Raw genomic sequence first — 17105 nt, 5'->3', positions numbered from 1 at the left:
ACAGACGTTAATAATAGTCATTTATCAGATACAATGAAAAAAACATGAAAAAGCACAAAACTCATCTTTCTTTTTCAACTTCTTAAGAGTCTAGTTATGGCAGATATGCTGGTAGAATTTACATTAAAATAGAAGATAGAGATTTTTTGTTTTCAAAAGGTGTGGGATTATGTGGGCAAACTTTTTTTTAAGGGTTTGGAAATTACTTTTACAGATGTGTAGCTTTACTTTAACTTGATTCATTTTTTTGTTTTGTATGGCGCTTTGTGATTCTTGCAATTTAGGGGCTCTTGTTCTTCATTTAAGGCTCTTCTTCTTCAGCTTCTTTTAAGTTTTGCAACATCCCGCTGCTTTTCTGCTTGTGAAGTTATTCCTGTCTCAGGACCCAGTGAGCACAGTCAGAGGGGATGTGAGGAAAATATTTACAATTTAGGCTTAGGTATTTTGTTCTTAATGCTCTGCAGATATACAGTTTAAATACTTCTATATACACCTCTGCCATTTTCAGTTTGGATCTTTAATTTGCCTTAACGGGAAACTGAAGATCGGCATGAAAGTGCCTCATCTTACCATAACTGCTCAACATGTATAATATATGTATGTGTAACATTTGCAGGTAAAAGATATATGGGAGGAAAAACATGGAAGAAAACAAATTTATTTACTTGGTATAAAAGTATGGTGAAACTTATCCATACAGTCTTGTTGTGAAATAAATAGTCAAATACATCTATTCATTAAAAAGTATAATGTTAAAATGTAACCTATGTGATCCGAATTAAAATACTTAAAAACACTTAACCACCAAGCCACCTAATAAATGTAAAGTGGTGCATAAAAAGCTGCAGTAATGTGGGTTAACCCACACGACAATTTCTTAATATTTAACATATTATAGTGAAGTACGTCTTCTCCAAGGTGTGAGCTGCAGTTTTCCAACACCAGTGAGCACAGGAGAGCTGCCTGCATCTGTTCCTCTGCTGAACCTCGACAAATGACACAAACGCAGATCCCTGAGAACCAAACAAGAAACAACAGATTATGAGGATTAGATTTGGGATGTTGCAGTTTTTTGCCCAAGTCTCTCCAAAACTAAAACATGTGATGCAACAACAGTGCCACTGTTATTCTATGAGAACATATTATTATTCTACAGAAGTGTATTTCATTCTCTTCTGTTTCTGGTCTGTTTTTCTGAACAAGAATTTTGTATTTAAAAAAATAAAAATCAGTTTCTGAATGAGATTAATTCTGTTTTTTTGAAATTAATGAGATACAGTCTTCATGGCCAGGACAGGCGCTCATGAGCCTACATGAAAAATAGAGCAAAATTTATGTTAAATTAAAACTTAATCAAATTAAATCTTAATTCAACAAAACAGGGCAATCTTTTTCATCTCAAGAAAATCCATTTTTCTTCTGTATTATTCCATGTACTACTCCAGTTAGTTCTTACAGGAAACAATGGCAGAAAAAAAAAAATAATAAAAAAAAAATCACACACTCCACATCTCTTATTTCCCCATTATTTAATCACTTCACTGGTTCCACACTGAAAAGAAATCCTGTGAAATCAATTCTCATACTTTTATAATTTACCTTTTTAGTCTCTCTTGCGGGGTCTTGAATACTTCTTTGGGAGAACTGTCCAACAAAGCCACTGTCGGTGTGAAATCTTGATCTATAAAATATTTTAATATCATTACATTCTGAACAAATTCACATCCATCACAGCCTGTTTCTTCTTTCTTCAAAATTTTACCTGCACCGGGCATACAGTTTCTAAACAGCATGACGTTGGGGAAACTCTCCAGACCGAGGCTTCTCCTGAGCTTTTTTCTGTCTCCTCCTGAGGTGGACCCTTGGTCCTCTTGCTCAGGGACTGGAGGCCTGACCTTTGGCCTCCCTTGTATCCAGGACACCGTCTTCACAGACTGCATCGCTTCAAATGAAATTAAAGAAGATGCAGGAGGCTTTCAGTTGAGAAAAGGTTAATGACACCATTCCATTTCTGCAAACATAGCGGATATTTTTTACCTTTGAAACTGTGCCTTTTTTTATGTCCTCTTTTTGCGTGTTTCAGAAGATGGAAATTCATCAGAAACTCCATACTGTCCATGACCGCTTTAGGAATCACACCTGGCAAATATAACAAAAACATAAATGGTTAAGTTACCCAGTCTGCACAAGCACATTAAATTAAAGTACAAAAACAACAGGATTACTTTATTACCGAATAAATGAGGATTTTCAATGAATGTGCGGAGGACAAGAACTCTGAGTTCAAGTCGCCCTTCAGACATCTCTGTCTTGTTGGGAGGCGGTAGGAGACATGGAGCGAAGACGGTGGCGAGGTTGGAGCTGGTCATCAAGTTTTCTGTGCATCTGACAGAACATATAAAAACACAATCATTAGCATGTACTCATGACTTATGTGCAATCCTCCCTGAAGAACATGCAGTGATTTATACTGTAAAGGGGGCATAAAAAATAGGAAAAAAGTAAATATCCCATAATTGTAGTCATTTATACTTGCTATCACTTTAGTGTGGACCAGTGGTTTCCAACCTGGGATCAAGACCATCCCACCAAGTAAGATTACAGACTTGAAAAGTAAATTTTCATAACAGACAGTGGCATTTTGTGCAGTTTTTCTTCATCTGGATTGATCAGTGTTGTATGTTGTTGATGATGATTGTAAAGCCATCTAAGTTAAACTTGTGATTTTTGGCTGAGTAGATAAAATTGACTGGATAGGATGGTAATATTAAAGATTATTATGCACTATGGGTAGGCAAGTAAAGCAATAAACAACAGCTTGTCTGAAATTTGCCCCCACGAGACGGCTTTAAATCTCGCCCTTTCTGACAGTAAATTGTTAAAATGTTGACTTTGCTGCAAAGGGACCACACACTGACAAGACCTAGGACAAATTAACTGGCCATCAGTGACAGGAGTTGAAGAAGTGTGATAGTAAGAAGAAACATGATCATCACATCTTTAAAATTTCAACATTTATGTAATTTACTCAGCTAAGTGCAGATGATCTACAAAAATAAATTTCCCCATGTTATTAGTACCAAACCTCTGAGAGACTTTGGAGAGGAAGTCAAACAGGTAATGCAGACAGGAGGAGTTCCTGGCAGGCAGAAGACAGGACAGCAGCTGGAGGGCTGAAGTCCTGTCCTCCAGGCTGGACAGCGCCTGGGCTTTGAGCAGAGCTGCGTGGAGCTCAGACGGAAACAGCGGCTCCGGCAGCTCCCTGCAGAACTGTTTGATGAGAGTGGCCATGTCATAGGGGAGGGCTGTGGATAGACAACCCTCTCCTCTGTTCAGCTTGGCCTGGAGCACACAGAGGAAGAGCAAAATTAGTTATATATCTTTCAAAAATAAAAAGTAAAATCACGAATACTATAGGTTGGTGCTTTCACACAGTGGTAAAACCAAGGAATTAACATTGACAGTGAGCTAAACTCGTCAAAACAGAGTATTCTCCTGTTTGTACTGACTCTATTGCTTTGAGTTGTTTGGGGGATTGGCTGACTGAACTCTTTATCAGTAACAAGCAACAGACAAAGACATTTAATTTAATAAATTCATTAGGAGCAGTTTCACACATTGTCTTTGTGTCAATGCTGGAACAAAGTAACTCCAACAGGAGCAGCTACAGCTGTAAGTTCTTTCTGTGAAATGGAAAACTCACTCTTAACTGACTGACTCTAAACCTGGAAAATGTTGAAAGAAATCAGGTTTGTGTGTAATATTTGTTAGTGTGACTGAAGAGTTGTTGGTTCAACAAGTACAACAGAATTCATAAAGTTTATTTGACTAGAAAGGTTTAATCCTGTTTGTTTTGAATCATTATAAAGTTATATCAACTTGACTTTTCAAATTCAGTAAGTGTAAAAATTTAAAGCAATCTGGACACTTTTTTTTAGCTAAAACAATTTTTTATAATGTGTAAACAGGCTTGGGGAGTACCAGTTTATATTTAACAGGATTATGTAATTAGGATCCAAAAAAGGTAACTAATCTATTAAAGCTAAAGAAAAATACAGAAAATTACAGAAAAGACACTCTTCTTCTTTTAGATCAAAATAGTCAATATCTTCTCTAATATACTGAAAATCCCACTGGAGACAGACGCTCAAGTGATAATATTGGAGGCATTTAACAATTATACACACACTTTAAAAAGCTTTATAAAAAAAAAAGCAGAAGTCCCTTCAGTGAAGTTGTGAATCCCAGCTAATATATTACATCCAGAGAGAAAAGATTTATCTCAGATGATAGACACAAGTGGTTTCTAAAAAAATATGGTCGCTATTTATGCCTTTTCTTAAGCAATACTCCAAATGAACACAAAATATTCTACTCCCTATTCTTCATAAAGGTCAAGCTTTTTGCACAAATGACTCCAATAAAATATGTGAAACTAATATTAAAGGTTGCATGCAGTGGCAGTATCACATCCCATTGAGACAAAGGACACAGATACAGAAGCAGTATTTACTCCAAACACCAAATGGCACTATTGCTCAAAGAGGAATTATATGAATAAAATCTACTATAGGTCAAAATCTTACCCTGAGGGTCTTAATGCGAGGAAGAGAGCCTGGTTTTCTGAACAGGCCTACAGTCCCAACACGCTCCAGAAGAGAGGAACAAGCATCCACCAAAAAGCTAAGACATGTTTTTAAAAAAAAAAAAAAAAAAAAAGTACAAAAACCTGTTAATCTCTGACCTGTTGTCCTGAGTAAAATAAACTTAACAATAAACTTCTTGGTCTTCACTCACCAGGGCACCAGTCCAAACTCAGGAATGTATCTCCTGGGTAAATTCTCCAGAGGAACACCAAAGATTTTCGCACCACCGACGAAGAGTCTCTCCTTCTTCTTCTCAAAGCTCCTCACAGTTATACCGTGAAGAACCTGGAGGTGAAACCGAATCACGTTACAGTCTGTAACCTTCATGGTTTGATGTCAGAAACTCCACAGTGAAACAGCCTTTAACTGTGACCCAAGAAACACTGTTAGAATCACTGGTGAACAGAGGAGGCCGGCGTCATTATGCTCATCCACATCACCTGTGGCGCAGGTAACAAGGAAGTGAAGGAGAGTGTTGTGTTCAGGTCACAAGGGGAAGGTGGTAGACATGAGCTTCAACTTGAAAATGACTTCAGCTTTCAGGTGCAGTCACTTCTGCAGAAAATTGAGGCACTTTTACTTGAGTGTTTCCATTTTATCTGCTCAACTACATCTTAGAGGCAAATATTGTCTGACAGCTTCTCTCTCAACTTGAGACTATGTTCAAACTAAAAAAAAAAAAAAAAAAAAAAGAAAAGAAAGGAGGTTGAAGGTTAAAAGCTGCAGGGACGTACCTGAAAAATGGACTAAATAAAAGTGAATGAATTACAAAATTCCCCCAATAAATACTATTAATAATAAAAAATAAAAAAACTCCAGTGACACTTTAAGTATCAAGGCTGCTTTTTGCTATTTAAATATAATTTGATTCTAGCACCTGATGGTAGTTATGGAACTGGGTGTTATTTATTTTCATCAAATGCAGAAATTACTATATTTTTACCTTTGTTAGGGAGGAAATTAAATGTTTTTTAAATGCCACATGGTCTTAAGGTTTAAAAAAGTATCTAAGTCACTGTGTCTTGAGGCTTAAAATTTACTAAATTTACTGTATGATTTAGTAGTGAGTCATATCTGGTGCATTTTTCTTTAAAGTTCATGGAGAACAGAAGGTTGTCTTACAGTATCAAAACCCCACCAATTGTTGTATTAATACATTAATATGTAAGCGGTGTCACAAGACGTTGGTGTCAATACTACACATGTTGCTGAAATCTTTGACCCTTTTTGTATGATTTAGTTTCTGCACCTGGCCAGACAGTTTCTTTCATATCCTCTTGGAAAAGTATCAAACGATACAGCCATATGCACGCTAACCATACATTAAGACTCCAACACTCCTGTTACTGTTAAAAGCATCTATCTTTTATTACAACAGTACATGTATATACAGCAAAAGGCACAGTAGAAATACAGATGGAAGGAGAGCTGGTGCAGTTGGTGTGGGCTCTTTGGTGATGGCTGGAGATTTAGAAGCACTTCCTGTGGACGATGGAGGGGCCAGCCTCATCGTACTCCTGCTTGCTGATCCACATCTGCTGGAAGGTGGACAGGGAGGCCAGGATGGAGCCGCCGATCCAGACGGAGTATTTCCTCTCAGGGGGAGCGATGATCTGCAGGGAGGAGCAGAGGTACAGGTTGGTCCGACAACATTTTTACAACATGAGACCTGGGTTTAACCAGTCAGTGCTGGTTCAGGGGGGCTCACCTTGATCTTCATGGTGCTGGGGGCCAGGGCGGTGATCTCCTTCTGCATACGGTCAGCAATACCAGGGTACATGGTGGTACCACCGGACAGCACGTTGTTGGCGTACAGGTCCTTACGGATATCAATGTCGCACTTCATGATGCTGTTGTAAGCGGTCTCATGGATACCAGCGGACTCCATACCTGAGCAGGTGAGAGCACAAAGGTGAGTGTTCATATGTCTGACAGTTGCTGCGTGCTAATACGGAAAAAATTGCAGACAGAATAATAGTCCAGTGCCTTATAATAAAACAAGGAATGAAGAAGTAAATAAACACCAAGATGTAAACGCCATGCCATTTATAGTCAATCTGAAATTGTACTAATTGTTTCAGTGAGTCTTAATTTGAAAAGGAAATAAAAAATCTCCCTTTGGCCACTAGGTGGAGTAAACTCACAAACAAACCTATTCACACATGAAACATAATCACATATAAATATGACTTGCAGAATGTGTGGTGTTCACACAGAGTAACTGTATCTGTTGGGTGAGTGTTGAGTGTTGGCTCAGCTGTGATGACTCACCGATGAAGGAAGGCTGGAACAGGGTCTCGGGGCAGCGGAAACGCTCGTTGCCGATGGTGATGACCTGACCGTCGGGCAGCTCGTAGCTCTTCTCCAGGGAGGAAGAGGAGGCGGCGGTGGCCATCTCATTCTCGAAGTCCAGGGCAACGTAGCACAGCTTCTCCTTGATGTCGCGCACAATCTCGCGCTCGGCTGGCGGGGGGGGGGGTAAAATGTGACAGTTTAGTCGACTAGTCTCACATGATAACTCTCTGATTGATACGTGATCAACAAATAGCTTTCTGTGATAATTTCTCAAGTCAATCATCTACACAGCTGTGATCAGGAGTGAAGTTAACTCTAAGCAAATGAGGCTCAGCTTGATCTTTATCTTTTCATGTTTAAAGTGAGATTATGTAACTGCAAAAAAGAAACATTATTTCACTTACAAATGAAAAGTTTTATTCATTAGCAATTAAATGCACCTTTTCTTAAGTAAGGTTTCGCTGCTATGCCATTGTTGCAACTAAAATTTTCATGTCAGGAGTGTTGTGACCAAAATTATCATGATTAGTCATTATCATCACAGTATAATAACGTGCTTAAAATGTTCAAAAGGTACTGATACTATCATCTTTTCAGCTGCTGTACCCATGTCCAGGAGATGGCTGCTAGTTTTTACCATGAGTTTTTAAAACATGGTAATGAAGCACGGTTATTACAATGATTAAAAACTTGAAACAATAATACTAATCGTCAGGAATCGAAGTTTATCATGTAGACAATTATCATTTCATCCCATGATGTGACCAGTAGGCTAGCTTGTGGTGGCAAATGTTAATGCTATGTCTTTTAAATTAATAAATATCATTCTTACTCTTATGAATGAAAATGTCATAACTTGATCTGGTATGACCAGCTAGCTTAACTATAATGTGTGTAAATGTTGATGCATCAACAATAATAATCCAATATAATGAATGAATATTTTTACTTTTCATACTTTAAGTATATTTGCTGACAGTACTTTTACTAAGTAATTTGATTGCAGAACTTTTATTTACAACATATTTTTACACTGTAGTATTATTACTTATATTTAAACAATGGATATCAGCAGTTCTTCCACCACTATCTGTAACTGTTGCCGCAATGTCTACTGGTCAGGAAAAGTTAGTCCTACTGTACATAGTTTTGCTTTAAAGAAAGATAAACCACTATTGTTATTGTTAATCAATCAATTTTTGTTTCCAGTTACTTATTCTTACCGGTGGTGACGAAGGAGTAGCCACGCTCAGTCAGGATCTTCATCAGGTAGTCAGTCAAGTCGCGACCGGCCAGATCCAGACGCATGATGGCGTGGGGCAGAGCGTAACCCTCATAGATGGGCACGTTGTGGGTCACACCATCACCAGAGTCCAGCACAATACCTGTCGAGAAAAAGAAGCAGTTTGTCAGAGGACAACATATAAAGTGTGTATTTTTATCAGTCTGCGGTGTTGTAGAGACAGTCAAGGAGTTTTAAGTCCTCGGTAGAGACTCACCGGTGGTACGACCAGAGGCGTACAGGGACAGCACAGCCTGGATAGCCACATACATGGCGGGGACGTTGAAGGTCTCAAACATGATCTGGGTCATCTTCTCCCTGTTGGCCTTGGGGTTGAGGGGAGCCTCAGTCAGCAGGGTGGGGTGCTCCTCTGGGGCCACACGCAGCTCATTGTAGAAGGTGTGGTGCCAGATCTGTGAAACGAGAACCACCAAGGAACATGTCAGGCTCTCAATTTAACTTAAGTTAGGCTCCAAAAATAAAAAGTTAAACATACATTGAGGTATTTATGTTTTCCTTTATGTCCCAAAATCTTACCTTCTCCATGTCGTCCCAGTTGGTGATGATGCCATGCTCGATGGGGTACTTCAGAGTCAGGATACCCCTCTTGCTCTGGGCCTCATCTCCCACATAGCTGTCCTTCTGACCCATACCCACCATCACACCCTGAGAAGGAAGCAAACACATCTCAGAAACTCAGGAACACAACAGACAGCCTGGGATAAAAATTTAATCTTTCAGGATCTCACGACCCTTTCGGTATTCCTACCTGGTGACGGGGGCGTCCAACAATGGATGGGAAGACAGCACGGGGAGCGTCATCACCGGCAAACCCAGCCTTGACCAGGCCAGAGCCGTTGTCGCACACAAGGGCGGTGGTCTCATCGTCGTCACACATGTTTGGTCTTTTTTGGGTTGGCCTTCTGTACAAAACAGAGAATGGAAACACAGGCGAAACATCAGCTTGTGATAGTCATAGGAATGTTTGAGTTTGTCTGGATCAGGAGCTTCTGTTTACATCAAAACACTGAACATTATTCACTCCTTTAAAGGTTCTTAGCAAAGGTTTAGTTGTGCTTTGTTAAATTGACCACATTCAGCGTATCATGTTTAAACATAATGCAATTCTGTGAAACAATGTAGCACCATGTTCAGTATGAAGACACCTCTGAGTGCTCTAATCTTCACTCTGAGGCTCACAGCTGCCTGAAAAGCCAAAACGGGACATGGCTCGACCCCCCACAAACACCTACAGGTCTATTTTCAGCCTCGGGACCCTTGTCTCCCTCCTCCACCCCCACCGCACCCCCTCCTCTGTATCTCATCGTTAAGCCAGAGCCAGTTAACAGCTGAGGCGGTGTGTCTTTTGACAAGTGGCGCAGGGCGCCTGGGTCTCTCCTCAGCTGTCACCACATAGTGGACCCTTCTGTTTGGAGCCAGACCATGTGGTCAGATCCTTCCAGGATCTCTGGCCACAGTCTGCATCCCAAGTGGCAGCATCTCCTCCTTCATTCATGCTTCCCCATTCAATCAACATATGTAGGCTCAATGTTAATGTATAGCACCAATATTGTTGAATCTTTTGCAAAGCAGTGACATTCAGTTAAGTTCTTCTGTGACCAGGGCTGAAGAGCTACACATTAATCTCTTCATCAAGTTTGAGTTTGAAGGCATATCTTATTTATCAAAGCTGGGGTAGGCAGTTTTTCTTTTCTTTTCTTTTTTTTTTTTGCAAATATTCCTTATTAAACATAACATAATTAAAGTAGTCTGAGAGGAAACTAGACTTCTGCTTCTCTGTTGGCTCCATCTTAAGGAAATCCAGCCCATGTTGGGAGAGTTTGGAAAATTATTGATTGCTGATTGTTAAGTCTAATTCCCAAAAAGTATTTGATGACCGGCAAATGGGACACAACAATCAACTATCTCTGTCTGATTAACTAAATTCAATTCAACATTGACACTATACTTTCATACATCTAAACATAGTCTTGTCATTCCAAGAAAGTACAGCTCCAAGATTTTGGAGTTAGTGCATTTTAAAAGCTACTGTTAATGCATGAAATGACTCATTACTTACTTACTTTAAACTATGTTTTCATATTTCATTTAAGCAGCAAAGAAATTTTAAAAATGAAATTAAAAGTGTCTTTCAAAGTAGACAGACTAGACTTTGGTTATTGTGAGTTTTTAGCTTCACGCATCTTATAAAGGCTACTACAGAGAGTTTTCTCCCCTGCCATGAAAATGTTTTGCTGAACACAATGAATTTTCAAGTTATTTTTAAGTAAAACTTAATTATAAAAGTATCTATTAATATTTATTGAATCAAACCATTTATTCCCAGGTCATATCTAATCTGAGTTAGATCTTCATGCCTGCCACTCCACCACAAGCATCCCATCCCTGCATCCTAAACCTCTGAGTCTTCCCTTGTCTGCAAAGTACAGGTCACTGTTAATTAATCTTTCCATATTCTGCACTCCTGATCACTACCAGTTTTCCTTTTCTTTTTCTTCCTGTCCTTTCAATTCCCCCCCCTCTCTTATGCTTGGTTTTCGTCGTCCTTCCCTCAGCAACACAATATCAATTCTGATCACAGAAACAGAAACATCTTCAAGCTGTAAAAAAAAAATATATCCATGTTGTGGCATCAGCAGGGTCTACTCATCCAAAAACCAAGAGCTGAAATGCAAGAAGACTTGCAGAGGGACTCACCAAGTTGTAACCACAAGACTGGAGTTTCCACTGGGACAAAGGGCGACGGTGTGAGGGGTTCCTTAAATATGTCCTAGCATCCTGAGGCTGGGGGGTAGTGGGCGGGCTCAGGAGTTCTCACAAGCCCAAATTAAGTGCTGCTTGGCAAAATGGTTCAGTAAAGTGGATCCTGTGTCAGGGACGCCACCAAACTGGAGAGATGTTGCCTAGGAGATGAAAGGCAATGGACAACAGTAAGGATCAAGTCGGAAGACTTTTTGCCTGGGTAGTGGTTAGTTTGATATTAATTTCAGTGTGACTGGAGTTCTCATATATCCTCAAATCACCTAAAAATGCACATTTGAGACAAATAGATATGATTTATACATTGGAATTCTATATCTGAATTGTTTTTGGTGTCAAATTATTAGATACAGTACGTATGTTAGGTGTTAAACTATTCAACATATGCTCTTTAAATTCAGTGTCAAATGAGATAGATTGGACATATAACAGTCCCTCAAATGCAATATTATCAACTTGATAAATTCAGGTTTCCGCCTCATACATAGCAGCATCTTTCACTGACTCATACTTTATGGAAGTGCCCTTCAGAAACCTTTTCACTTGCAGATCCTATCATTAACTGTTTAGTAACCATGGTAACAGGGCTAGGACCTGATTTAGGAAAAGCTATTACAGATGAACAGTTCCTAAGTGAAGAAAATGAATGTGCATCGTAACCTCCCAAAATCTAAATTAGCTTTCCGAACTTTAGGGTAATTGTTAAACCTTTCACTTTTCCACCCGTAGTAGTTGACTAACTAGCTACCGCTAACAGTAGATAATAACTGAGAGCTAACAGTGTTTGCTAACAACAGCTAACTGTAGTGTTAGCTAATGATAATGTATGCTAACAGTAGCTAATAGTAGTGTTAGCTAGCAGTAGCTAATAGCTGTGTTAGCTAATTTGTATTGCTGTTTTTTTTTATATTGCTCTTCCACAATGAGTGCCAGACATGGCAGAAACTGTCTGCTACCTTTACCTCCTGAGTTAGCATTGTTGTCAATTTCCCCCCTAAAAAAGATCTTTGGATTCCTATGCAGATGTTACCAACACCTCTAACTCACAGCATGTCGCAATACTTACCATCTTAAATATACTCTCCTAACTTTAGGATGACCATTAAGCTGTCTTAACTTTCACTTTTCCACCTGCATTGGTAGAGAACTTACTAACTAGCTAACAGTAGCTAACGGTAGTGTTTGCTAACCTGTTTAATCCATATGATTGCCGCTTTACTGGTTTTACACAATGGATGCCAGATGCAGCAGAGACTGTGTTTGCTATCTTAGCCCACCGTCTGTTATCTCCTGAGTTAGCATTGTTGTAAATTTCCCCAAGACATCTTTGGATTTCTCTACAGATACCAGCACATGTAATCCATACATCTTAAAGTGAAGTTCCTGTTGTTGTTTTTGCCACGATTTTTAAATATTTTGGTATCTTTAAATGATATAAAAAACAACAGTTGCAAGGTTGTTTAGCTCTTTGAGATGAGAAAAGAAAAGTTGATTAGTGATGTTGGATTGAGTATTAAGTATTTCCTGAGATAAGAAAAGATAAGATGAAATAAGATAGGATTCCTAAAGTTAGTTATGATTTTAGTTAGGATACCAAATTAGGAAAAATCCTATCCTAGACTTAACATTTAATGAGTTTGTGTAATATGGCCACAGTGTCCCAGAGGCTGTGTTAATATGACTAAGCTCAAACAGGCCACTGGGGATGTAGGTGACTGGAGGGGGTGACGGTAACCTGAGATCTCGTCTGAGCAATCTGGTTAAGGAGCCGTCTAAGGGGACCCTCCTGTGACAGTTTGCCAGTGCCGTGGCATGTGTCAGGAGGAGGGTTAGGGGGCCAAAAACATGCCAGACAGCTGAGAAGCAATATTGTAAGAGGGGAGGGGGCAGTGGGTGGGAGGGAGGCGAGGCCAGGGATCCAGACCTCCAGCAGACGACAGATCCCTGGGACGGCCTGTGCAGGCAGCGACGGGTGGCGGTTCTCAGCTCTGATTGGCTCCAGTGTCTCCTTTTAGGGAAATGGAGTGTAACAGGTGACTGCGGAGAGAGCTCAGGCTCCTTATTCGTATCCTTGCACTGCCCCCACAGTCCCTACATCCCCATGCTGGAGCCCTATCAGGCCACCGTGAGAGCAATATGAATGTAAATACCCCCTCACCATCAACTCTTTGAAATATTCCATTTGTAGCCATGTGCTGTAATGTACCTCAGAGAGAGAGACGCTACTAACCTACTTCTTCTACGTCTATTTCTATACCAAGCTTTTACATAACAAGACCTGAGGTACCTCCACATTTTGTATCTTTGTCAGCTGATAAGGTTTTGAATGAATTTCCTCCTGAACCACCACAGTCTGCAAAGGGGTTTGTGCCTTGTAAAGCGCATCAACTGACACTGTGTTCAAATATTCAGATATTCAGTTTAATTTCCCATAAGAGGAAGAAAAGCAGCTAATCCTCACAATGAAGAAGCTGGAACTTGAGCTTGTTTTGCATTTTTGCTTGAAATATTGAATTAACTGGTTAGTTATTAAGTTCATAAAATTACAGACCCAAAGACATTTTTTCCTTTAAAATGAGTCAAAATAATTAATTGATTATCAAAATAGTTGGTGATGAATTTAACAATCAATAATAATCGATTATAATAATAATTGTTGCAGCGCTAGACTAATCTCTTAATCAACTTGTTTCAGCTCTACAGTGATCTCAGTCACTCAGAAATCTGTTTTGTAGAGCAAAATGAAAAACAATGTGTGTTTGTTTTTTGCTATCTGCTATCTTATTGACTTATGTTTCATATTGTTAGTGTTATGTTTATTATGTTATGTTTCTTTAAGTTATTATTTGAAAATGGGACATGAAGCTTTCTGTGGTCATGATATTACCCAGAAATATGGATGATCAAACAAAAGAGAAACACTCTGATTGAGTATAAGTATGACTCCAAGAAATAAAGGCAGGTGCCAATCCTGTATTGAAGTTATGTGTGGTCGTCTCAGTGTTGTTCTTGTGGCCACAGCACAGCTTCCAGACTGTATATACTGTTTTTTGACCATAGTAGCAGAAATAGTAGAGTTAGTGACATTTTGATGGTCTGCAGCATCAGTCAGTGGTAGATGAAGCTTTTATGTCATTTCTTTATGTGAAAATAGCAAACTATAAAAACACTTCATCATTACGAGCACAAGTACAAAGACATTATCAGCAAAGATCAACTTAAAGCATAAAAAAGTACTTGGCTCCTGTTGGTCTCATATTATTATTATAGAGGATCATTAGATGTTAGTGTGTTAGAGTTGGTTGTGGTGGAGCTCACTAGAACTGCTTTTATTGTTTGGTATTTAATCTATTACAATTAATCATTTTACAGTGGTGGAAAGTGCATTTAACATAATGACATATGACACATTTGTACTTTACCTGAGTATTTCCATTCTGTGCTACTTTACACATCTACTCCACTTCATTTAAGAGGGAAATACTGCACTTTCTATATTTGATGGCTATAGTACTAGTTACCTTTTACATAAAAATCATGATTTGCCTTTAATACAGTACTATACTACTAATCTATCCCTTAGTATTCTTGTACAAAGTATCTCAAACTGGCTCAACATTGATAAATGACAACATTCAAATGCAAATTTGTGACAAAATCAGTATAATAATCATAATACATACATACATACATACATACATACATACGTACATATTTACTATTGATACTTCAAGAACATTTTGCTGATAATACCTCTGTACTTTTCTGAAGTAACAGTTTGAGTTCAGGACCATTACTTATATTGGAGTACTAAACCATGGTATCTCTACTTTTACTTAAGTAAAAGACCTGAGTATCTCTTCAACCACTGACATTTGATAAATTGATCATATGTTTTGTTTGTTTGTGTGTTTTCTTAATCTGAAAAGTAACCTGAAACTATAATTATTGTTGTGGAGTAAAAAGTGCAATATCTCCCTTTAAAACGTAACAGAGTAGAGGTAAATTTACTTTCCAGTACTTTCCAGTGTCATTGCTAGGTTGACGACTGACTGAACTGGTTAGTAACATTTACACCAACCAAGCAAATCTAAAATTGAACTAATTAGTGCAATAAGTGTTTGGTTAGCAGACATTCTCTTGTTCAGTTAAGGGGAAAACTGCTGTGGGCTTCACTGTTGAGCAAAAAGTAGGAGGCAGAGACATCAGGTTAGTTTTTGGATGAAACCGGTGCTGTGTTTTGTCAACAGCTCCCTTCGAGCTAACGGAGCACTTTTTGGCAGAGTCCTGACTTTATCACCAGGTCTTTATCAGGATATGGCAGATCGGTCTTAAATGGGTCACGGTTTTGAGGGACATTCGTCCTTATAAGGGCATGTAGGAAGCACACGGTTTGTCTGTCTTGACAGCTGCCCCCTCTGAACTTCACCCCCCAACCCCACCTCCTCTAACACACACACACACACACACACACACACACACACACACACACATGCACACACACACTTCAGCAGCTGTTAGGAACAACTGCTTTCTAACAACCAGTCCTGCTCAGTTTGTTTACTATTGGCAATAAAACATTGCAATACATATTAATAGTAATTAAGCCAAGCTGATTTCTTTCAGTTGAATTATTACAGGTGGCTACTTTGTTATAAATTTCAGACCATAGGTAAATGTATTATTTTAATCTTCTAAAAACATGGATTTCTCTAATTGGGTAAAAAGGTGTTTTTAAATAGGTTCAGATAACTAATTGTTGGCTACTTGTCTCATTGCTAAGTTTTGCATGGTAACTGATTATAATAACCTAAACTTTGTCACTTCAGAGGAGTAAATTTCATAAGCAGCCACTGACAATGAACATGCAGCGCTGTCCTTGGCACCAACAGACATTATCGTAATGTGCCACATTCCTGCTGTAAACAGCTGATGGCTCGCCAGTGTTTGACAAACTGCATACTGGTTGACATGTTAATCAGAACAATCACATCAGCAGCTATTTTTGTTATTGTAAATCATTACACATGAGCATAAGAAAGGACATTTAGGATATGGAGAAACTTTTTTTTTATGACTAATCCATGACTTTCCAAATTGTCAGCTAAAAATATTCTTCCTAGAACATGAAAGAAAGATGATTTTTGAGACCAATAATGATGTTTATACTTGATAGTTTTAAAAACTGGTATTTTCTGATACACATATTTTCAAATTAGGAATATCAGACGTTTTGGGCCAGTCGGAGCCAGCAGAAACTGAAAGAAATGTTTGAACACAACACTGACATATCTAGAAGTTTTGGAGCAACATTCATTTAGAGTTATGTTTTTGGTCAATATGCACTCTCTTTTAGCTCTGCTTTTGGTCTCTACCAACTTCTGGCAGAAAAATCATGGTATTTGGTTGGTAAATGCTCCACTATGCTTACTGTCCAGTCATTAGCTTGTCCGTCTGTTGTTTGGTGCTGAACAGGTAGTGTACAGCTGGCTATTAAAGATTTTCTTTGGCTGAAAACTGCCTGTTGAGACTGAAAGCAGCACTATAAGAGCTGTGAAAGTAAACCAAAACAGTAAAATTGTGGCTGGACAATGGACTGAAAATTGCTGTAAAGCTCTGCAAAAGCAAAGGTAGCCGCAGATTTGGGTGATGATCTCTGCTTCATCACTGCAAGCGACACTTTTTATTATCACATTGTTTTCACTTTGTCATTTGATACTGTACATTGTTAGCATAAAAATGATAAATAGAAACAAATATTTCTGATAAAGATCGCTTTTTCTATTCATGCTCCAATAACAGTTGTGCAAGCTTATAGGCAGAACTACTACAACTAGCTAACTATCTAGCTCAAGATAGCCCGGTAGTCAGCGAGCATTTTAATATTAGCTAATATTAGCTACCATATGTAACGAGCTAGCTAACGATTAACGCAGCTAGCTGGTGCTTTGCTAGCATTAGCTTACTTAAGTTATGACTAAAGCTACTTTTTTTACCTTCGAGTTTTACCTTTACCAAGTTTTACCATTTTTACCTTCTTCATTTTTTTTTAAACAAATATAGGTGAGCATTGTGCAAGGAGAAAGTTGACCAAGTAATGT

General features: G+C 38.7%; 2 protein-coding genes across 2 annotated transcripts; both read right to left on the bottom strand.

Annotated features, from left to right (window-relative positions):
• Positions 1-642: 642 nt before the first annotated feature.
• On the bottom strand, positions 643-5065 carry LOC146314350 (inactive Rho GTPase-activating protein 11B-like). Its single transcript, XM_084737599.1, has 8 exons — positions 4798-5065; positions 4587-4683; positions 3086-3342; positions 2234-2385; positions 2038-2139; positions 1763-1942; positions 1600-1681; positions 643-1013 (listed from the first exon to the last, which is right to left on the bottom strand). The coding sequence occupies exons 1-8, from the start codon at positions 4971-4973 to the stop codon at positions 893-895; spliced, it is 1167 nt and encodes a 388-aa protein (XP_084593725.1). The 5' UTR covers positions 4974-5065; the 3' UTR covers positions 643-892.
• Positions 5066-5989: 924 nt separating this feature from the next.
• actc1a (actin alpha cardiac muscle 1a) lies at positions 5990-11083 on the bottom strand. The gene is made up of 8 exons (XM_084737993.1): positions 10942-11083; positions 8993-9146; positions 8761-8889; positions 8441-8636; positions 8165-8326; positions 6918-7109; positions 6355-6536; positions 5990-6259 (listed from the first exon to the last, which is right to left on the bottom strand). Exons 2-8 carry the CDS (start codon positions 9119-9121, stop codon positions 6116-6118), a joined length of 1134 nt encoding a protein of 377 aa, XP_084594119.1. The 5' UTR covers positions 9122-9146; positions 10942-11083; the 3' UTR covers positions 5990-6115.
• Positions 11084-17105: the final 6022 nt, after the last annotated feature.

Source organism: Lutjanus erythropterus, chromosome 15, assembly GCF_056507025.1.
Source record: "Lutjanus erythropterus isolate fLutEry1 chromosome 15, fLutEry1.hap2, whole genome shotgun sequence".
NCBI lineage: Eukaryota > Metazoa > Chordata > Actinopteri > Lutjaniformes > Lutjanidae > Lutjanus > Lutjanus erythropterus.
The sequence above is the reverse complement of the archived record's forward strand: the minus strand, read 5'-3'. Positions and strand labels throughout refer to the sequence as shown.

What these genes read in the sequence shown, in the direction of transcription:
- LOC146314350 (XM_084737599.1), bottom strand. Translation starts at nt 4,973, where the DNA reads ATGAAGGTTACAGACTGTAACGTGATTCGGTTTCACCTCCAGGTTCTT. An exon ending in CTCGCATTAAGACCCTCAGG is followed by an intron (nt 3,343 to 4,586) that starts GTAAGATTTTGA and finishes TGTGTGCTCCAG; the next exon opens with GCCAAGCTGAACAGAGGAGA. An exon ending in AAACTGTATGCCCGGTGCAG is followed by an intron (nt 1,682 to 1,762) that starts GTAAAATTTTGA and finishes AATATTTTATAG; the next exon opens with ATCAAGATTTCACACCGACA.
- actc1a (XM_084737993.1), bottom strand. Translation starts at nt 9,121, where the DNA reads ATGTGTGACGACGATGAGACCACCGCCCTTGTGTGCGACAACGGCTCT. An exon ending in TTGGACGCCCCCGTCACCAG is followed by an intron (nt 8,890 to 8,992) that starts GTAGGAATACCG and finishes CTTCCTTCTCAG; the next exon opens with GGTGTGATGGTGGGTATGGG. An exon ending in GTTCCAGCCTTCCTTCATCG is followed by an intron (nt 6,537 to 6,917) that starts GTGAGTCATCAC and finishes TCACCTGCTCAG; the next exon opens with GTATGGAGTCCGCTGGTATC.